The sequence below is a fragment of the Cladophialophora immunda genome, assembly GCF_000835495.1.
Source record: "Cladophialophora immunda strain CBS 83496 unplaced genomic scaffold supercont1.2, whole genome shotgun sequence".
In the NCBI taxonomy this organism is placed as follows: domain Eukaryota; kingdom Fungi; phylum Ascomycota; class Eurotiomycetes; order Chaetothyriales; family Herpotrichiellaceae; genus Cladophialophora; species Cladophialophora immunda.
The window spans coordinates 2,974,652-2,994,027 of NW_015622542.1; the positions used below are offsets into that span (position 1 = coordinate 2,974,652).

Genomic DNA, 19,376 nt, shown 5'->3' on the forward strand with positions numbered 1-19,376 from the left:
AGGTATGCAGATTTTGAATCCAAAGTACACAAAATTAGGGGATATATGTAGTATCATGAACGTCCTCTGCATTTTCTCACGATAGACTGAAGTTGCTCATGAAGCTCCAGAAACTGTTGTCTGGGTAACGACCGTCGAATGCTAGGTCCCCTACGAAAAGGTCGGGGGCCTGCCAGGCGTCCTGTATGTCCGGTGCAGAAATGTCTTGATAGAATAGATCGTGGACTGGCTGCGGAGGCAAAAGAGTCTCAACGTCAAAATGGGGAGGGTCCAGCGTCCTCCACTCCATTTGCGGGCAACTCGGTGACAAGAATTCAGCGTCGGCGTTGCCCACTGGCAAACCTGGGTTCAGACCTGTGGTCCCAGTGGCCGAACCTTCTGTCACGCCCTCGCTTGTGTGACTCGAGTGCTGAAGAGCGTGTCCGCCAGCTTTCTCCAAGTGGGAGAACAGCTTCTTCACAACGCCGTATGCCGCCCGAGCCATGGCACTGTGTTCGCCGATCTTGCTGAGCATGTCCATACCCCAGCGCAGATTTTGGACCATTTCCGAGAGCATGTCGAGGTTCTCATTCGGAAAGAGCACAATCGTGGCCAGTGAAATGACCATTGCGTCAAACAATGGGTAGACCATGTTGAATGAGATGTTCTGCTGCGGTGCTGACAGCTGAAACAATCGCCTCTGGACTGTGACGATCTTGAGCGCCGCCGCGAGTGCCTCGGTCCGACTTTCAGCCACGCTGAATATGTAAGGTCGATGCAGCGAGAGCAAGACAAAATAAATCCCGCTCGTCAATGCCAGGCGTGCCGCCGGGAGCCAGTGGCACCCTGTTAATTCTTCAAAGTGGACATCCGGGTCTTCATCTCGACACCAAAGTGGGATACGGTCCATGTTCTCCACGATCGTGGCGTGCGTCTCTCGAACCATGTTGTAGTCTTCTGTCCGTGCTCCACGGCTCTCAAGGCGATGGACTTGTGGAAAATATCGGTACGCAACGTCGTAACCAACACGAATCACACTGGATGGAGTGGGAGGGTCGTGGCCCGTTCTCTTTCTCGGCGGTGTTCCACTCTCTCTGCGTGCCAGGTCGTCCGGAAGAGAAAGCTTGTTTCCCGCGGCCATCATGGTCGTGATAGGTCTCCCTAGCACGACAGCCATGTGAATATCCCAGTTATGCAGCACAAACCAGATCCTGCGCCTCATCTCCTTATCCCACTGAGCGTCAATGCTTGCCGACGAGTCTGGTGAGGCCAGTTCTGCATGGAGCCCGATTTCCTGCGCGTCCCGAATGGCGGTGCCGAGAACATGCCATGCCTCGATGACATTTCCGGTATTTTTCAACAAGGATGCCCGCAGGAGCCCTGACTGTACCGCCACAAAGGTCACTTCCCCCTTTCCCATCGTTTCCAGGGCTGAGAAGCCAGCTTCGGAGAAGTCACATGCCAAATCGACGAATGTCATCTCCGATGCGTATTTCAGGGATTCAAGACGTGAGAAAGTTCCGTCGGCCACCGGTTGATGGATCAACGCATGGGCCATAACCTGGAAAAGAAGGGAAGGAAATGCACGGACGTCAGCGGGCAGGACACTCATCGCATTGCTATGAGCCGAGTAAGGGATGCGAATCCACGTCTCGAGCTGCTGACGAAAGGTGATCTCGTCGATCACGTCGTAGTGCCAATTGATCTCCGAGAAAAACTGCTGCACGAGGATGTCGATATGCTCCTTTGGTGGTAACTGACGGATCAGGGATTGATATTTGTGGTCCAGCGCTCTTTGCTTGCTATTCAAGGTGGACAGAGGGCTCGAAGTGGATGAAGAGGTGGCCCCCACCTTTTTGACCAAGCTGAAGGTATTGTGTTCACTGTGAGTGGAATAACCCAAAATGCTGACCAGGTCCATATGGTCTTGCGGGGATAACGGATTCGTCTCTGGCAGTGACGACGAATACGACGTCGTGGAAGATTCGATCCTGCTCTCACCAGAGCTGGCCATACCTGCATCTGTGGCGCGGCGTTGGCCATATTGGTTGTCGTTACTTTCGTAACGGCATAGCTCCTGTGGTCCCTACATCAGAGTACACCGTAGACATCGTACCAGGAGCCCTACCGGCTTCCCCCGACCCGTGCAGTGCTGACACGGTCGGAGACGGTCACACTAGATTTGACAATCAACGTCCGTCCCGCCAACATCACCGTTGAGTGGCGTTTTGTGAAAGTGGGTGGCCGAGGAATTCTGAAATGTACGGCTTCCGCTCGACACTGACCTTTTGTTTGCGACGATGGCACTCAATGCAGGATCTCAGAATCCGGTGTCTCTTTCGGTAACAGCGCTGGTTATTCCCGACTGGTGTCTGTTCCAAGGAGTTCATGAGGTGCAACACAGGGTAATCCCGAAGAACGACTGGTCACAACCGGAGCAGGGGAAACGGCCTCAATGGCTCAAAACGGGACTCAATGTCCCAAGCACTTGTCTCAGCTCTGATCTGAGGATAGAAGAGAGACGCAGGATTGGACGGTGTTATCGACACTCGCACTCCCTGCCAAGACGCTAGTTCGTCATGTGACAATCACGTGATAAACCAAGAAGCCTTGGCTAACTTCGGGTCACCTTCCTTGGACGGGAAGACTAGGGATTTAGTGTGTAGTACGGAGACCTCTTAGCATCACGTCATCCAAGGCCCCAGATAGCTCGCCTTCCAGGCCACCGTAGACCTAATCAGGAACCCAGGAACCCCTAGTCCCCATCCGCTTTACAGGTGTGATATTGTGCGACCGGGTTTTGTTGCATCACTCAACCACAACATTGCAGATGAAGATAGGTCCTGAACGGCTCGACTCAGCGATCACGGAGAAGATAACTCACGGTGCGATCGAGCTGCATGGGCCAGAGAGAGCAGAAGACCAATATACAGTCCTGCCACGAGGTGCGAGCAAGCTCTGCGCCTCGTGGACGACACAAAGGCCCGATCCGACCGTCTCCTCTCCAGCCACTCCATTCAGTCCCGATCAGATAGATAGATCTACAACTTTCCCCAGCTCGAGCCAACCGAGGGCGTTGTAGAGATTCATTGCTACAGCCCTTCTTCGTGAGAGGCCGACGGTGATTCCTCCAGTCAGAGAAACGAGAGTCGATATTTAAACACAAGAATGTAACAGGTGTGTACGGCGATCAACTGAATCGCCGACTGTTCTTTGCTCTGTATCAGCTCTATCTCTCTTCCATGTTCAAGCTGAAAGGTGTAACGAAGCAAGGCCTGCGGGTTTCTGCCACTGGCAGCTTGGCATACGAAAGCCTCCATCGTCCTAAAACCGGCCACATGGCTGGCTTAAATACAAAAAGTACTTTTGCCCCTTTATCTTTAGCCGGAACCCAGCTGCAAAGGCGCTGGAGCGCCTCCTCAGGGTGGTCCGTGACACCAAAACGCCCCTTCATATCATCACCATCCTCCCAAACTGTGGCATCCCACGCAGTCAGAATGTATGGCGCGCTCGGAGCAGAAGTGGCAGAGGCAGGAAAGTCCAAGTCACATCCGACCCATGTTGTCATGTGTTTCATTTCATTGCTCATCTTGCACTCCGTACCCGCTGTGCTCGGTTTCGGTTTCATTGCGCATCACTTCGCATCGAATTCATAGCTTTGATTCGCCTCGTTTCGCCCACCTCGTCACATATTCCAAGCCCGGTCAAGCGGTCAGTCAGCTCGACCTTCCTCGAATTAGTGCGAGTCATGGGCTCAATCAGTTCTTGGCTCTGCTCACTCTCTTTTCCTCTCCACTTAGCACATGCTGGTGGCTGTTCTTTGCCATCACGAGGAGTTGCAACATATGGCGTTCGTACTGATGGCATTACGCTCATCTCCCGACTTATTCATTTCGGGGCAGGCTGTTCTCGGTCCCTTCACCAGGCAACAGGTTCCCTCGAACAGCAAACATCTTCCCTGTGGTCCCTGCAACAAAGCCATCGACTTGTCGGGCATACTGCTCAACCTGGCGACTATTCAACATGCTCTCCAAACGGCTCGGCTCGGTAGGTAACTTGAACAATTTCTGCCACTCATCCTCTGGCAGAGGTGGCTGCTTCGACAGTGCTCTCGCCGCGTTCTCCGCCTTGCGCTTCTGCTGCCACTGCTGGATCTTAGCCTGCTCGCGGGCCAGAGCGCGGGAATAGTACGAGAAATTGTTGGCTTCAACATGGTGGGTCTCAATGCTGTCAAGAAGGTTGTCGCATGTTTGAGAGAGGTAGGGGTCAATGGAGATCGAAAGTGACTCGAAGGATGGTGCGAGGGTGTCGTTCTTGACAATGGGGTTATTCTCGATCTCGTCAACAGAGCTGGGAGGCTTCATGACGCCTGAGGCCAGCATCCGGGGCACTTGGTGGAGGAAGGTCGTGACAAGGTGGGAGTTGTGGACCGAGACAGGGACTTCGACGAGGATGTCTGAGTATTTGAGACCGGACTTGAGGAGACTGTTCAGTGGTCGTTAGCATTGAGGCTCTTTCAAAAATTGAGCGAAGCATGGGAGCATTACTTACTTGTCGGTGGTGAATTTGTTCTCCTTGTATGCAGTCATGAATTGCGGTGACAGTCGGAAGGCGCGAATGCTCAGGATCCCCTGAGAGCTACGACTGACATCATGCACCAGTGCCACGGTCTTCTCGTTCAATTCCTTCTGATAGTGGTACTGATTCTCGATGAAATTCGCGTTGACAAAATTTCCCAGGTTTGCGCTCGTGTACCACCCCACATTGTTCGCGTCGACATTGACCTCACGCAGCATGCGGATCATCTCGGCTTGGTAGGCGGTATTGGCCTTCGCGCGAGGAGCGGAGGCAGCAGCGTTGAAGTGTTGCGGTTGGTTGTCGAACTGAGCCTCGGGTGGCAGATCCACAACAGGGAAGGGGAATGTGTTGGTCACCTCGAGGGTGCCAGAATTGTTATCCATGCCAACAAGGGAGCCGGTTGCGACGGTGGGGAAGCGACTTGCGCAGTGCTTGATCACTTTCATGACGACCTTTTCATCCTGTCAGTCACTTCTGGGGGCGGAATGAAAAGAAATTGCACTTACCAGCGCCTCGAGCTGGACCGCCTTCACCTGCGTCTCTTTCCTGCATGATTGTCAGTGATCTGGCCAGTACTGAAAAGAGCACAAAGGGACGTACTCCTGTACGGACGCCATGGCTGCAGCGGGTTTGATGTAGATTCGTATGGGATGAGTTCTGCCCGACTTCTTTGTGGGGAGGGACATTTTGGCGGCGGTGATGGTGGGAGAGGAAAGTGAGCCGAGAGTCACGTGGATAATGAGTGTTCATTTCTCTCTGTCGACAGGACGTCTTCTGGGTGGAAAGTGTTAGTATTTTTGAGTATATCTTGGCACGGGAGCCCCTCGCTAGTGCCAGGAACTACTGCAGCAAGCTAATTACACCAGGTAATGGTTGATTGCAACTGCGGACGCCCAAAGCACAATTTCAGCCACGAGGCTGAGCCGCAGCCTTGTCGGAGAACCCTCCTCGGAGCTGGAAGGTGCATGACGTTCTCTCCAAAAATTATTTGTCCGCCGATTGATGATACTTGGTCGACCACCCAGTTCACCTTTTGTTTTCCTTTCTTTAACGGAGTATATAGACCTCATCCCGTTGCTGCGCGCGTCTCTTCCATGTCTAATAATACCAGTCTTGATATCTGGTTTGTGAGTGGCATCAGATCCAGCTTCATTCCTTCGCCTGACATCTTGCATAGGCTGGTGCATTTGCTGCGTTCACCGTCGATCTGCTCGTCTATCCCCTCGACACTCTCAAGACACGTCTCCAATCACAACACTATGAACAGCTCTACAAGGATGCGAGTGGCAAGACGAAACCTTCTCTATTCCGCGGTCTCTATCAAGGCGTTGGTTCCGTCATCCTCATTACCATTCCCTCGTCAGGCGCATTCTTTACAACCTACGAAGCCTTGAAGTACGGTATTTCGGAAGCAGTTCCTCCAAACTCCACGATATTCCTTCCTCAGCCTGCGATCCATGCTGCGGCGAGTGGTGGTGCTGAGCTTGTCAGCTGCGCTATCCTGACTCCCGCGGAAGTCCTCAAGCAAAATGCTCAAATGCTTAGTGCTCGAGGGAAGAGAACATCTACCTCCTTGGAAGTTTTCAGGCATTTCAGAAAGAATCCTTCAAGATTATGGAGAGGGTACACCGCGCTGGCTGCGAGAAACCTGCCGTTTACCGCTCTCCAATTCCCTACGTTTGAGTTTCTGAAAGGATATTTCATGCAAAAGCGGAAGAACCAAAAAGGCGGGGATCCCGTCGATGGAATAGCTGAGCGCGCGCGTGTTACGGCGATGAGTGCCGCTATCGCTGGAAGCGGGGCTGCGTGGATCACGACTCCGATCGACGTGGTCAAGACTAGAATCATGCTTGCTGCAGGATCTGGTGACGACGGCCCGAAAGCAGACCCCAAAGGGAAAGCATCTAAATTCCTCTTGGAAGGTGTTCAGGGGTCGCGCAAAAGCGGATTCACCGTGGCCAGAGATATTCTTAAGACCGAAGGCACCCGAGGCCTGTTCCGAGGGGCTCTTCTCCGAGCTTGCTGGACCTCTCTTGGCAGCGGTCTATACTTGGGTTGCTATGAGAGTGGCCGTTTCTACCTGGAGAAAAGCAGGTCGGAAGCAAGAGAAGGTGATCACCTTATGCAGCGTGACTGGTCGAAGGTCAAGGTGGGCATCGGAAGCTCCAGGTCTCAGGAGGTGGTGAAAAAGAGTGCATGGCAGGAAGATTGATCGATCAGACTCACTCAAGCGACCTTCACACCATCCGAGATTGGAGCTTGCTCAACGAGACCTCGCCATGCCTGCTTCCATGCTATCATGCTCACCAACGAATATCCTGCGTTTCTCGAAATGAGTGTGATTTACCTAGGCAGCGGACAACATTTATCACGGACTGGGCTCTCAACTACTCTGGCACACTCTCTGCGACCGAACTGCTGAGCAGGACCGAGCGAGTACGGCAAGATTCGAGCAGATGAACGAACGGTTCCCTAGCTTTTCGGGAGCATTCCAAAGATCGGACAGTCGTCTAGATGCAGCAAGCCTATCTCAAACGGCCGTGAATATCGAGCGACGCTTGCCTACTATTAGTCATCTTTTCTGTCTGGGAGCGCCTGAAAGGAATGCCGTCATTTGATATACCACAGTCCGAATTAGGAAAGAAACGTGACTTGAGTCGAGGCTGGACGACAGGTGCGGCCGTAATAGGTCAGTATGCAACCAGAGGTCTCAGCTTTAAGTCTCACACCTGGATAACTCAGCAGACAAGGGTATGTGGCTTTCCCGCATTATCAATTCAACCAGAGGCGGATGTACCTTACAAACGTCAACAACTCTTGCGTCAATCGTACCGTGTATGCCATAAAAAGTACAAATACAAGCCTTGCTTCCTGGGGAGTCCAATATGGTCACTTCAACTCAAGTCGAAGATACTATCAATATTGGTCCCTAGCTCACTATCAAGTCTCAGAACATGGCAGACGTTTCAATCCTCCTGATCGGTGCAAGCGGCGCTCTCGGAAAGCCTCTCCTGGATGAGCTTATCAGGCAGAGACATCAGTTCAAGCGCATCGCCGTTCTCGCAACTCCTGATAGAGCAAGCAAATTCAGCAATTCTGGCGTTGAAGTTGTTGTTGGTTCCTTTTTTGACGCAAAGTCATATCAAGGTCCGCATCCGGAGACAAAACCTCCCTTCCCATGACTGCATTTTGACCAATTCGTGCAGGCTTCACACATGTCATATCGGCAGTCGGCAATCCCCTGATGGTCCTGCAGCCTGCCATGGTTGAAGTTGCCGTCTCCGCCGGCGTAAAGCATTGGTACGCCTCGGAGTGGAACAGCGACATCTCGCAACGCCAGATTCAGGACCTGCGCTATTTCCGCGACAAACAAGCCGTGAGGGCCTATCTACGCGCCAAAGCCGCTCAAGAACCTAATTTCCAATACACGCTCATGGTCACTGGTATTTTTACCGAGTGGGCGCTCGATGAGTTCTATGGGTTTGACCATCAGAAGCTCACGGCCAAACTGTATGGCGAGCCTGGTAGGAGGATTGGTGTAACGAGTATCCCCGACATTGCGCGGTACACCATCGACTCACTACGGATCCCGTTCGAAGGCCCAGGTCGCACACTGCGGGTGCAAGGCTGGACGGGCAAGATCGAAGACCTGATTCGCGAATTGGAGCAGGTTCGAGGAGTCAAATATGAAATCACCTGGGTGGATGTCTCCGCGGCGAAGGAACTCGAAGAACAGGCCAGAGCAAACGAGGATGATTTGTCGGAGATGATGTACAGTATCAAGCCTTTGTTGGCCAGTGGATATGGCGTTGCGGATGGGGTTGGCAAGTTGGATAACGGGCTCTTTGACTTCAAGCCAGAGACACCAAGAGAGACCTTTACGCGTGTCTTCAATACCCAGACATAGCAGGGCGGGATGCTTTGGAGAAATTCAGATGATATAGGAGCTGTCATCAACGGGAAGAGGAATGTGCAAAATTGATGTCCTCAACGTACACAGGCGGGTCGTCAATATTCGTCATGAAAACCGTCCTGGTTCCCTTTTATGACCTCCCAGGTCGCTGCTGTCGTTTTGTTTTATCGTGACGAGGCATTCTACATGGCGGAATTAGGTCATCTCCACGTCCTCATCCCAAGCCCTAGCGCCAGGATGACCACCGACCTCGTCCTCCCCCTCGCCTTCAATCTCAAGGTCTTCGTCGTCCCCCTCCTCCTCATCGTCCTGGTCATCCACATCCTCCCAGGGGTCGCCTTCCTCCTCGTCCATCTCGCCTTCGACACCCAACTCCTTGTTCAAACCGTGCACCAACTCCACCGCGTGCTCCCGGAGCCGCTCGTCCTCGTACCCCAGCACACGGTACAGCCGGAGGCAATTCTCCAGCCACTGCTTCGCGGTCTCGTGGCACTTGGCCGCGGCTTCGGGGACCGCGTCGGCGTCGGGTTTCTGGGAGATGAGCACCTGGCACCAGCCGCCGAGGTACCAGCACTCGACGCTCTGGTCGTCCTCGCGGACGAGGCCCTCCAGGACGGACATGGCGAGCGGTTCAAGCTGGACCTCCATGAGCAGGCGGCTGAGGGAGACGCGGGTCGCGAAGTCGGGCTTGCGGCCATCTTCTCCTCCTCCCACGACGGTGCCCTCCTCCCCGCCCTCTGCCCTGCCGCTCTCTTTGGGACCCTCGTCGCTCGAGGTAGACGACACGTCCTTCCACCAGATGTCAAGACTTCTCTTCAGCGCCGTTCGAGAGTCCTCTATCCGTTCTTGGCTGATCCGCACGCTCGCCAATGTCTGGAGCACGCCCGCACTCAGATACTCGGGGCACACGGCCACGGCCTCCGTGACGAGCGACTCGCACCGCGACTCCGCGTCGTTCTCCCACGACAGGTCGGTCATGTAGACCTCCGCCATGGCGCAGAGCGCATCTGCCAGCTTCGATTTCTTCTCGTCGAGCACCCGCTTCGTCCCCGCATCCCCGTCGGAACCGGTATCCATCTCGTTGACCGCCTCTTCGAGGACCTCGATCTCATTCCGGAGCACCTCGCACGCCTGTTCAAAGTACTTGATACTCTCGGCCCCGCCTTCTTCGCACAGCTGCGCGAGCCATAGCCACGGCTCCGCCGATATAAGTGCCCCGTCTTTATCGATGTGCGTCGCGCGAGTGAAGTTTCGTCGTGCGGACTCGACATCTCCTAGTGCAACTTGGATTTCGGCGTTCAGTGTAAGGACAGACGGCAGGGTAGGTACGCCTTGTGCGGCCAGGGAGAGCAGGTCGTCAATATCGATCTCGTCCTCCTTGGGAGCATGCTGTTCTTGACGTTCGGCTTCGAGCCTCTTTAGCGCTTCTTCGGCAAGCGGGAGCGCCAGTTCGGGCTGAGACTGTTCGAGGAGTTCGGCGGCCTCCGTGAGAAGGTCTTCAATCGACTTCTGCGACTTTTTGGGAACGCTTTTCACGAGCGGGGAGGTCGTGGAGCGGAGGATGTCTTTTTGCCGGGAATTTGCTTTCGTCTTGGTTTTGGCCATGTTGGCTACGGGCCTGGTCGGGCTCTATAGCAGGGAGTAAGCCAATGAAGAATTTCTCAACACCAAAACCCTCAGGAGTGGCTATTCAATAGTAGTTTCTTCGAAACCACAAAAACTTTTTGAGAGTTTTGTAACATCATCTTTCTGGAAGGAAGGTCTCCCGAGCACAGCCTTGTTGAACATCGGCAAGGCTGAATGCTTGTAGAGAACTCGCTTGATGCAGACCAGTCAACCCTGCAAATTTACGTATTTGTTTCTAACACATGCATAATTCGTCAAAATGTGTTTTTCTGTGAAATTAGGGCCTGGGACCCGTAAGAATTCTACGATTGCCGCGACTTCCGCCTTATTTCATCCACGTTCTGGCAAGGCAGCTTGCATCTCCTTTTCAATTATTGGTCGTCGGCTAGCCGTCCGGTCACTAGGAGCGTTCCCATCTGTTTTCAGGACGACCAGGATGACATAGCTGTGCGTATGATACTTGGTGAATCACCACGTAGCAGAATCCCAAAGCCATGTCTGCCCAACGGTATTCATCATGTTTAGATCAGTACCTAAGAGACCCATATCATTGCCGCTTGTTTGGTTGGTGTAGGAATTGTCCGCGCTGTATTGGGCGACGTTTTGGTTTATTCCGTCATTATCTGATCTCTCTGTATGCTGCACAGAAACTTCCGGGAACATCGCTTGCACTGTGTGTTAGCTCAAGAGACACAGGAGAATGACGAGGTCGGTGGTACTTACCTTGCTGCATGATCAGTAAGCCATTGTTGAAATCTATGTTCTCGAAACCAGAGAAGTCAAAATCGTCCATGGAAGTTTCGGCTTGATCAAGCGTGAAAGGAACAGCTTCACCCTCTATCCGTGTCGTCGTTGGATTCGCGGCGACTTCTTCGGGGTATTCTGGATCACCGAAGGCTGGACCAGGTGTTGCATTGGAGGAGCCTGCCATTTCTCTGGCTCTCGTTCCTGATAAAGTGGCCATGTTCTGGGAGGTTTCTGATTCCGAAAGCATGGCTTTGATCTCTTTCTCTCCAATCAATCGAATAAGGTCTTTCAGAATCTTTGATGTTTGCGCAGAGAGGAGGGCTCTGCCTGATAAGAACCGCGAGAGGGACATGATCCGAGCAACGGCCTGTTTGGCCATTTGCGCCTCTGAGGACAGTGGCCTCGAGAGAGCCACTACGCACAAGACCATGCCAGCTGTGAAAAGATTGATTCCGAGAAACGCTGCGGCGTGACTATCCCGTGCAGAGATCAAGCATTGACGGTAATCGCCCAGCTTCGAAGACCTGATTGCAGATTCCCAACAATTATCTCTGCTGGCAAGTAGGATTTCATGTACATGTCGATGTGACAATTTGGTGTCGTTGGCAAAGTCGATCTGTCCGGCGGAGTACGTCGAACTTTGGGATCCGGAAGTTCCTGCGTCTGACTTGAAGTTTCGCAGATCTTGAGATAGTAACGGGCGGTGTAGCAGGATCTGTACATTGTCATACGCAATTTGAAGAGCCAGTGCTTGTAACATAAAAGGCCTGCTATTAGCCGTCACGGGTTCCGCGTTGTTCCGACACAGATCTTCCAATTTCAGCTCCGGCGGCAGAGACCTGAAGAAGTGAGACAGCTCTTTATCAATTCGATAGACCTTGAGTGCCAACTCCGACACACTGGAACTTCGATGAAAATATAGGTCACCGATGATGGGCGAAGATATCTGGTAAAACTTGATCTTGTACTTCAAGTAGGCAAATGTGGTAACCGGCTCCACGGTTCCATCTGGCATGGTCGCGGTTGAGCGGAATGATGGATGCTGCACAGTGGTGTCGCCGATGTTCTCTGGGGTCTTGATGTCAATTTCGCCAATTGGAATACCACAGGGTCGACCAAATATTGTAGCTGCAAATCTATATTTTAAATCAGTAAAGGTGCTGACTTCCAATTCCGCTACTTACCGATCGAAGATAAACAGAGCCCAGAAGACTCGTCTGCGCTCTTCTTTCGCAATCTCCGACAGACCTCGCCAGGCTGATTCTCTGTGCAGCAACATGAGTTGGGCACATCTTAGCCCGGCACCTAGAACAACAAATGCAAGGTTGGGGCGACCGTAATAGACGTAATATGATCCCAGAAGGACACAGACTTGGACAGATTCGAGGTCTGCAGCATCGTACAGGGAGTGCAAGCTGTCTTCCACCTTTTTGAGAGATAGCTTTCGAAAAGTCTCGAGCTGGAAGGTAGGAAACTTCTGCCGTACGTCGTCGTCCGAAGCGTAATGTGCACCCATGGACAGGACCAGAAGAATGAAGATGACCTGGTTTGACCTCGTCCGCGAGAATCTCCTCGATGCCATCAGCCTCTCGTAGGAGGATCGGAATGTGGGTTCGTGAAAAAGCATCATGAACCAATGTACCGCGTCGAGATAGGTGTTTAGAAAATAGTCTGTCACCCTTTTAGAAGGCAATTCGAGGCCCAGCAGCTGTTCCATCGTGATATCGTCCTGAGATGTTCCGAACGCTCCTTGCGAACTACCCACACCCCCGGGGAGTGCAGATGTAGAGCTTTCGAGGATGATCTCGGGGCTGAAGTTGTCAATGATCTAAACGCAATGTCAGTCGCATGACCCGACCCACAGACAGTCCGGCAAACTGACCTCCTGTGTCAGTCCCGCTGATGAGATTCTCTGGTTGAAGGCTTCGGGATCTGTCGCTGAAAGTCGGTCGAGGCTAACCGGCGCTTTGATTTTCGCCGGACTATTCGTTTGTTGACCAGGAGTCGAACTGTTCTCTTGATCCTCGCCATGGCTGAACCGTGATTGGGGGGAGGAACTTGTGGCATGAAGCGAGACTGGAGGGACAATCCCGTTCTGTTTCTCGCTCTGACCACTATCTGCGTCCGGGGAATGAAGCCTCGATTTCTTGCGCCTGAATCCGAGTATCGCTTCCTTAGCCCACCAGAACCTTGATCCCCCAGGAGCAGGCAACGTAAGAAGAGTGACTAACCTTTGCCTAGACTCAGATATACAAGGGACCTCGGACCTCAAGCACAACGAACAAGGTCGCTCTTGATCACACTAGCCATCGATATTAGATGAGAATGGATAACAGAGGGCGCGAGTAGTCGACTCACCTTCAGTTTCTGTCTCCGGCATCTCTGGCAGGCCGATTGAACGCGAGATCGGCGCTTCGCTCGTGGAATCGACGAGAGTTGTTGTGACCATTCTGTTTCTGTGTCCATGACTAATTGTCCATTTCCGTAAGAAGCATTTACGAGATACGCGAGTATCGAGAGAGGCTTTAAGTGAGGCCATGAATCAGCCCGCTAGAACAAATCTTGGGTCAAAGGGCACCTCATCGTCGTGTAGAGTTCTCAGCGAGGCGGAAATTGCCACTCACAGACCTGCTAGCACGTTTCCCGTGATAGAGGCACCTCGATAATAATGGGCAGCGGCACGACGAGTGGGCAGAACGAACAGCTGGGGATTACTAAGAATCGGGGCTTAGGCGCCTGGGGGCCCAGGGGGCAGCTCTGCGGGTGCCCTCCTTGCCTCCGTACCTAGGTACCTAGGACTCCCTACTACTCGAACCCCAGAAGCCACAGGGCGCCCCAGTTAAAGTTATCCTTAGGCGCGGAACGTGGGAACCTAGGCCTGTCGCCTCCTATTTGGCCCGATTAGAGCATCTTCGTTAATTGGCTGCGCAAATTGTTCGACGAGTTAGCTGGAGTCCTTGTTCCAAGTTCACGAGTCCAAGAGCTTTGCGCCTTCAAGAGACCCTACACATTGAGAGAGGTGAACGGAGAGAAATCTAAAGTAGTTCTACAACCACAATTGCTAGGCCGCCAAAGACAGGCCAGTGTCCGGGAGGGGCATTTACAGTGCGTCTATGCCAGGAAGACCTCGTATTGATACATGTGCTAATCTATGCATAACCTCTTCTGCGTCGTCCCTGGTTCCGGGGACGTTGGGTGACAACGAGAGGGTTTACTTTGTGCTTGTCTCGCGTCTTGTAGCCGGATTTCGCCTGATGACGGGTCAGCACGATGAAATGAACACTGCGACAGAAAAACACTTACCGGAACTCCCCAGGGGCTCACCGGGATGCGATTACCCTTGGATTTTCCTCGACCACCACCGTGCGGATGGTCTGCTGCGTTCATGGCCACACCTCGCACAGTTGGTCGAATGTTGAGCCAGCGCGATCGACCCGCCTTGCCCAGAGAGGTATATTTGAAGTTGACATTGCTTGCAACACCAATGGTTGCTACAGCGTCTTTGTCGATGAGTCGGACCTCACCACTGGACAAGCGCACCGTAACATAGTTGGCCGCTTTTTCGAACTTTCTCAATTGATCCGTGCTTAACGAAGACAGATCCATGTCACCACTGTCACCAATCAACTTCATCATCTCTTTCTGCACCGTGTCCTCCCCTTTGCCGATAATGATTCCATGTGTTCCTGCACTTCGGCAGATCTTCCCAATGTCGCCTTTCGTGGGAGTAATGTTGAATATGGGGGTGCCGACAGGGATCATTCCCAACTGCAGACAGTTGCCCCGGTGTGCGGTTTTGGACGCTAGGACACCCTGGTCGATATGTCCACCCATTTCGTCAATGAGTGACTGCGGGAGACCGGACCGGTAGCTCTCGACAGTGTCACCAGCTCGCAACCCTTCTGCCGCTAGAATGTAACTCCTTTCCTCGGTCTGGAGGTTCTTGACGAGGGCGATATGAGCAGTACGGCCGGGGTCGTGCTCGATTCGCTCGACAAGATGCCTGCCGCCGGTACGCCTTGCAAAATCGACAATTCTTATCCTTCTCTTATGTCCACCTCCACGGTGTCTAACCACCACATGGCCAGTATGATTTCGGCCACCTTTGCCATGACCCTTCTTGGGAAACGTGAGGGAAAAGTGCGGTCGGCCTTTCCATAAATGTTCGTTCAATGGACGGACCAAATGTCGAATACCCGGCGTTCGAGGAGTGTATCGGCGTAGGCGAACTTCGAATTTGGAGAGTGAGGTTCGGTCATCAGCTTGAGCGAGAGGGAGATCTGTGCTGGGAGGTTCTGTGACTGAACCGCTCGGGTGCACGGGGTCAATGACTTGGACCTGCGCGTAGGTCCTGCGCAAGCTGGGTGACGGAAGCTGACATCTCCTGCACAGCGACCGGAAAGGTATTCGGGGTTGTAGCATGTTGAGCGGCTCTAGAAGACACGCCCCGACGTTTGCCTCTCGTTGATCAACTCATTGTCTTGAGCATTGATGTACAAAGACACTTGGGCACAGAGTTAGTTTGGAGCTCCGACCCAAATTTCACAAGCAGAGGTGGAGCGAGGCTGACCAGTCGGCAAACATGCCTGCTCAAGGCTGGCCATCCAAAGGGGGTAAGCGCAGCCTTGTCCATGTCTTCTTCGCGCACTACGAGGTGCATCATTCTTATATTGACCACACTTTCAAGAGAGACTTTCTCTGATCTGGATTGTTTTACTTGTCTTTGATCTCTTGCCTCATGACCCAGCCAATTTGTCTGTTCTCATTTGACCCTCCTGGACACATCAACCATGTATGAAGCTGCCCTGGATCCTGATAGAGAGCACCCCAAAGGTACATCATGAACAGCGAACGTTGCCCGACGAGGACGCTAACGATATTATCCAGATCAGGTGAAAATGGACACAGACGCTGTTACTCCTCAGAGCAACAATGTCTCCCGGCTACACAAGTCGTCTCTATTCAAAGCAGAGGGCAGAATACGATGGTCCGAAAGCGTTGGTCCATATCCGAAGCCGTCATTCATAGCTGCAGTCAGGCAGAAAACTTCCGGCGTTTTGAAGCAGGTTCTGCGATGGCCCCATATCGGAGTTCTGAACTGGTTGGCACACAAAGAGTCGAAAGAGGGAACGAAAGTTGCGGTTTCCAAACCCCCAACTGTCGAGGACGACTCATTGTCCTCGATCCCTGGTTTGACTGGACAGCACATGGCTCCCGAGATCGATCAGCAGACACAGGCCTCCGGTGAGAGTGAATGTATGTCAATGTGCCCTATTCTTATGAGCCCTCTCAAGTTTTGTAGATCACTCGGTCGATGATGTTCGAGTCAGTGCATCCCTTTCAGAGAGCCCGACCAGATGTGGCAGCTCCGAACTTGGCCCGCCAAATGAAACCTACCATTCAATCCTTAAGCCCCTTCGAGCGCCAGAACAACCTTCGGATTTTGGCCTAGGCATGCGGACAGATGAGCCGCGTCACACAACAAGGCTTGACCAGCATTCACCACTTCATATTCAGCGACAGAAATCCACAGACACACCTAGGTCGGCATAGCTCCTGCGCAAAAACCCCTACTTTTGAGATGCGCTCCGTACTAATGGAAAGAAATAGGCCAATCATTGAGAAGAGCCAATGTCAGCAATACAGTCTCAGCGGTATAGGGGTCCACCCGGTGAGCAAGATAAATGCCCGAGATACTAATCCTTTTCATTCAGGTTATTGCACGTATGGCACGCATTGTCCCCATGTCCACGACCCCATGAAAGTTTCTCTTTGCCCCTCTGTCATACACAATCGATACTGTTCCCGAGGCAGCAACTGTAATCTCAATCACGTCCCCACCCCAAACACGTTGCCAACGTGCAAATATTTCCTTGCTAAAAGGTGCAATCGATCCCCTTGTCCCTTTTCCCACGCTCAGGTAGAGCCTTGGGCCGCGCCGTGTTTGGATTTTGCATCCTTTGGCTACTGTGAGCGAGGCGCAAGCTGTCGCCATCGCCATCTCCCTCAGTGCCGTGACCATGCTCGATCCGGCATCTGTTACAATCTCAGATGCCCGCATCCTCACGTTGACCAAGCGGGAGGTGTGGAGATTGGACGCCCGCTACACAGTTCTGGCACCCAGAGGCCTTCGACTCTCGTGGGATCGCCAACGGAGGAAACCCCCAATGGACTGGATCTCGTCACTCCCGTGGCTCCTCGCGCTGATGATGACAATGAGGTGGGTCCCATGGACAAAGAACGACCATTCAGCCACCAGGACGACTTTATCCCGTTGTAGGTGCGCCGTGCTGGCACCCCGGAGCGGGAGAGGCTGCGAATTTCGTTGGATATGGAGGCGGCGCTACCAGGAGTAAATGGACAATAAGTGCGTCAGGGGTATTAAGATCGGTCAGGATATCAGAGCTTAGACGGTACCTCAGTGATGGGGATTCATAGTGCTACCACATGCTGGGCCTCTCTCAGCGAAAGAATGCAGAAGAAGAATTCAACGAATTGATTTGCGGATCTCAAAGAACAGACCTTTCTGCCGGTCCAGAATTGTCAGTGGCAGCACAGCACGGCTTCGACATCGAGGCATCATTTAATTGTAGGTAGTCGCGTGTAGCCTTGAGACCTTCGCCCAAATCCTCCGCAGACACATTTTTCTGGTTCATGTACTAGTTCTTGGACACGATATAAAGAAGCCAGAGCGGTGCTTTATCCAGACACGTCTGGGTCAAGATTTTTGTTCCAAATCGGAGCATATCAAAGGCCCATACCCCTCCGACGAGAGCACCCCAAGTTCTGACCAACGGTATCTCAAATTTCCTATGAATTATGATGCTGCATCGGATGGGATGACTATAGTAAATTCGTGACGGAGAGCAATGTCTCTCTGTGGTATGCATGGACTTCTACGACGTTTCAGTTGTCCCCGTGCCGCCTATTTTCGACTCTTACACTGGCACGGGAAGAGTCGGCCAGTCATTTGGATAGGTGATCGACCTGCTCGCTTGGCCCTGGCCATACACGACCTTGCACTTGAACGACTGGTCCTTGGCTTCGACGTCATCGTCGCCGAACTTCAAGTTTTGGAACCACACGCTGAGGTCGTGGACCGACTTGGGCAGCAAAAGACCCGTGCCAGGAACCCACAAGGGGTAGCTCTTGTAGACGGGCGTGGCTGGGTCAATCGTGGTGTTTGGTGTCCAATCGTTTGAAGAGTTTGGCGGGCTTCGATAGAGCACAATCCGAACACCAACCCGGTTTAGGACTCCGAATCCATTGGGGTCGATCCATTTCGGACGAACCCATGTGGAATCCTCGCTCGTAGAGTAGACTATTGCGTCTTTGTCGGCTGGCAATTGGCTCGGCTCCTGGGGGATTTCGTAGAGGCTCCCCGGGGTTATTGACTTCAAGCCGTACAAGGTATCGCCTGGCCAGAGCGCGGCAGGTTAGAAGCTTGATCATCACTACTGAAACGTCCCCGAGAACGAAAAAGTGGTTCGAAGCCAGTAATGATAGAGATAATATGAGGACTGTGAGGCATACCATTCTTCTTGTAGAACCCTATGAAGTACTTCAAGTTGTCGGGTGATGGAAGGTTGAATTGCACTTCGATCGGGGACTCAAAGCCTAAATCGGGCGCAGGTTAGGGCATCGACTGACTACTTACAAAAGACGAGTGACGACAAAATGATGTGACTGACCTTTGCCATCAGCGGGTTGAAACTGCGTCAGGTAGGTTGGTGGTTCATTGAAGCCCTCGGTCGAGTCGAAGTAGCCCACACAAAGCGCATACGATCCGGCGTTGAGGTCTTGAAGAACACCTGCATCGGGAACGACGACAGTCAATGGCGGAGCGTCAGGCATTGGCGAGGACGTTGTCAATATGAAGATGACCGATCTCTTTTTGCACAGACGTTTGTGAGTGAGTGGTCGGGAACCTGTGGATGTGAAGAGACAGCCAGCCTAGATATAGGCGGCATTTCCATGTAGTGCAGAAGGCTCGCCTTCTAGGGCAGTATGAAGCCTTTCACGTCCGATGACAATTCAACCACCGAGAATAGCAAGGTTGATGCTGGCGAATAGAATTTGTGGATCAACTGAGTTGTCGAAATAGAGGCAAGCAAATGAGCAGAACCCTGTTAGTGAGCGAGTAGCTTCAGTCTGAAAGTGATCGAAACTGTCAAATTGCAGCATCGACAAGGATCGAGAATGCCATGTTCAGCTGTTGTTGTTGCGCGCCTCAGCCATATTTGGCCAAGTTCTTGTCCAGCCTGATCATGTTTGTTGCCGTATCCGGACGCATACATGCACCCTGCAGGTGCATCTCAGCTCGAGGTCTTCGAGTATTTACCTACCTCGTATAAAAAGGGAGTCCGGGCGAATAGATTTCACTGTCCCGTCACCGCCCGTTTGCTTCGAACTTGACTAGTCGGGGTTGAGTGCAGCCTTGAAGGCCCAAGCCTCGAGGAGCGAGTGGCATTGGCTTCCAGGTCTCAGCTAGCCACGGACACCTGGGCGACCAGTACACAGTACTCCTTCAAGA

General features: G+C 52.7%; 9 protein-coding genes across 11 annotated transcripts; 4 read left to right on the plus strand and 5 right to left on the minus strand.

Moving 5' to 3' along the window:
• Positions 1 to 2,473, minus strand: PV07_03328. Of its 2 annotated transcripts, XM_016390042.1 has the most exons (3): positions 2,265 to 2,473; positions 2,108 to 2,155; positions 1 to 2,056 (listed from the first exon to the last, which is right to left on the minus strand). In XM_016390042.1, the coding sequence occupies exons 1-3, from the start codon at positions 2,367 to 2,369 to the stop codon at positions 77 to 79; spliced, it is 2,133 nt and encodes a 710-aa protein (XP_016251944.1). In that variant the 5' UTR covers positions 2,370 to 2,473; the 3' UTR covers positions 1 to 76. The 2 variants fall into 2 exon arrangements, with proteins under 2 accessions (XP_016251944.1, XP_016251945.1); XM_016390043.1 differs by having other exon boundaries at positions 1 to 2,155.
• Positions 2,474 to 3,078: 605 nt separating this feature from the next.
• Positions 3,079 to 5,243, minus strand: PV07_03329 (the record flags this gene model as incomplete). 2 transcript variants are annotated; one of them, XM_016390045.1, is made up of 5 exons in its annotated part: positions 3,079 to 3,705; positions 3,759 to 4,464; positions 4,531 to 5,009; positions 5,064 to 5,103; positions 5,158 to 5,243. In XM_016390045.1, the coding sequence occupies 4 exons, from the start codon at positions 5,241 to 5,243 to the stop codon at positions 3,864 to 3,866; spliced, it is 1,206 nt and encodes a 401-aa protein (XP_016251947.1). In that variant the 3' UTR covers positions 3,079 to 3,705; positions 3,759 to 3,863. The 2 variants fall into 2 exon arrangements, with proteins under 2 accessions (XP_016251947.1, XP_016251946.1); XM_016390044.1 differs by having other exon boundaries at positions 3,079 to 4,464.
• Positions 5,244 to 5,651: 408 nt separating this feature from the next.
• On the plus strand, positions 5,652 to 6,769 carry PV07_03330 (uncharacterized protein; the record flags this gene model as incomplete). Its single annotated transcript, XM_016390046.1, has 2 exons — positions 5,652 to 5,684; positions 5,735 to 6,769. The coding sequence occupies 2 exons, from the start codon at positions 5,652 to 5,654 to the stop codon at positions 6,767 to 6,769; spliced, it is 1,068 nt and encodes a 355-aa protein (XP_016251948.1).
• A 742-nt stretch (positions 6,770 to 7,511) lies between these two features.
• PV07_03331 (uncharacterized protein) lies at positions 7,512 to 8,464 on the plus strand (the record flags this gene model as incomplete). The annotated part of the gene is made up of 2 exons (XM_016390047.1): positions 7,512 to 7,704; positions 7,764 to 8,464. The coding sequence occupies 2 exons, from the start codon at positions 7,512 to 7,514 to the stop codon at positions 8,462 to 8,464; spliced, it is 894 nt and encodes a 297-aa protein (XP_016251949.1).
• PV07_03332 (uncharacterized protein) lies at positions 8,432 to 10,157 on the minus strand. Its single transcript, XM_016390048.1, has one exon. It carries the CDS (start codon positions 10,073 to 10,075, stop codon positions 8,666 to 8,668), a length of 1,410 nt encoding a protein of 469 aa, XP_016251950.1. The 5' UTR covers positions 10,076 to 10,157; the 3' UTR covers positions 8,432 to 8,665.
• A 192-nt stretch (positions 10,158 to 10,349) lies between these two features.
• On the minus strand, positions 10,350 to 13,489 carry PV07_03333 (uncharacterized protein). The gene is made up of 6 exons (XM_016390049.1): positions 13,202 to 13,489; positions 13,075 to 13,145; positions 12,726 to 12,996; positions 12,028 to 12,671; positions 10,820 to 11,979; positions 10,350 to 10,761 (listed from the first exon to the last, which is right to left on the minus strand). Exons 1-6 carry the CDS (start codon positions 13,307 to 13,309, stop codon positions 10,565 to 10,567), a joined length of 2,451 nt encoding a protein of 816 aa, XP_016251951.1. The 5' UTR covers positions 13,310 to 13,489; the 3' UTR covers positions 10,350 to 10,564.
• Positions 13,490 to 13,858: 369 nt separating this feature from the next.
• Positions 13,859 to 15,353, minus strand: PV07_03334 (uncharacterized protein). Its single transcript, XM_016390050.1, has 2 exons — positions 14,147 to 15,353; positions 13,859 to 14,094 (listed from the first exon to the last, which is right to left on the minus strand). The coding sequence occupies exons 1-2, from the start codon at positions 15,263 to 15,265 to the stop codon at positions 13,993 to 13,995; spliced, it is 1,221 nt and encodes a 406-aa protein (XP_016251952.1). The 5' UTR covers positions 15,266 to 15,353; the 3' UTR covers positions 13,859 to 13,992.
• Positions 15,354 to 15,633: 280 nt separating this feature from the next.
• Positions 15,634 to 16,295, plus strand: PV07_03335 (uncharacterized protein; the record flags this gene model as incomplete). The annotated part of the gene is made up of 3 exons (XM_016390051.1): positions 15,634 to 15,676; positions 15,731 to 16,099; positions 16,174 to 16,295. The coding sequence occupies 3 exons, from the start codon at positions 15,634 to 15,636 to the stop codon at positions 16,293 to 16,295; spliced, it is 534 nt and encodes a 177-aa protein (XP_016251953.1).
• A 2-nt stretch (positions 16,296 to 16,297) lies between these two features.
• PV07_03336 (uncharacterized protein) lies at positions 16,298 to 16,605 on the plus strand (the record flags this gene model as incomplete). Its single annotated transcript, XM_016390052.1, has 3 exons — positions 16,298 to 16,386; positions 16,454 to 16,514; positions 16,558 to 16,605. The coding sequence occupies 3 exons, from the start codon at positions 16,298 to 16,300 to the stop codon at positions 16,603 to 16,605; spliced, it is 198 nt and encodes a 65-aa protein (XP_016251954.1).
• Positions 16,606 to 19,376: the final 2,771 nt, after the last annotated feature.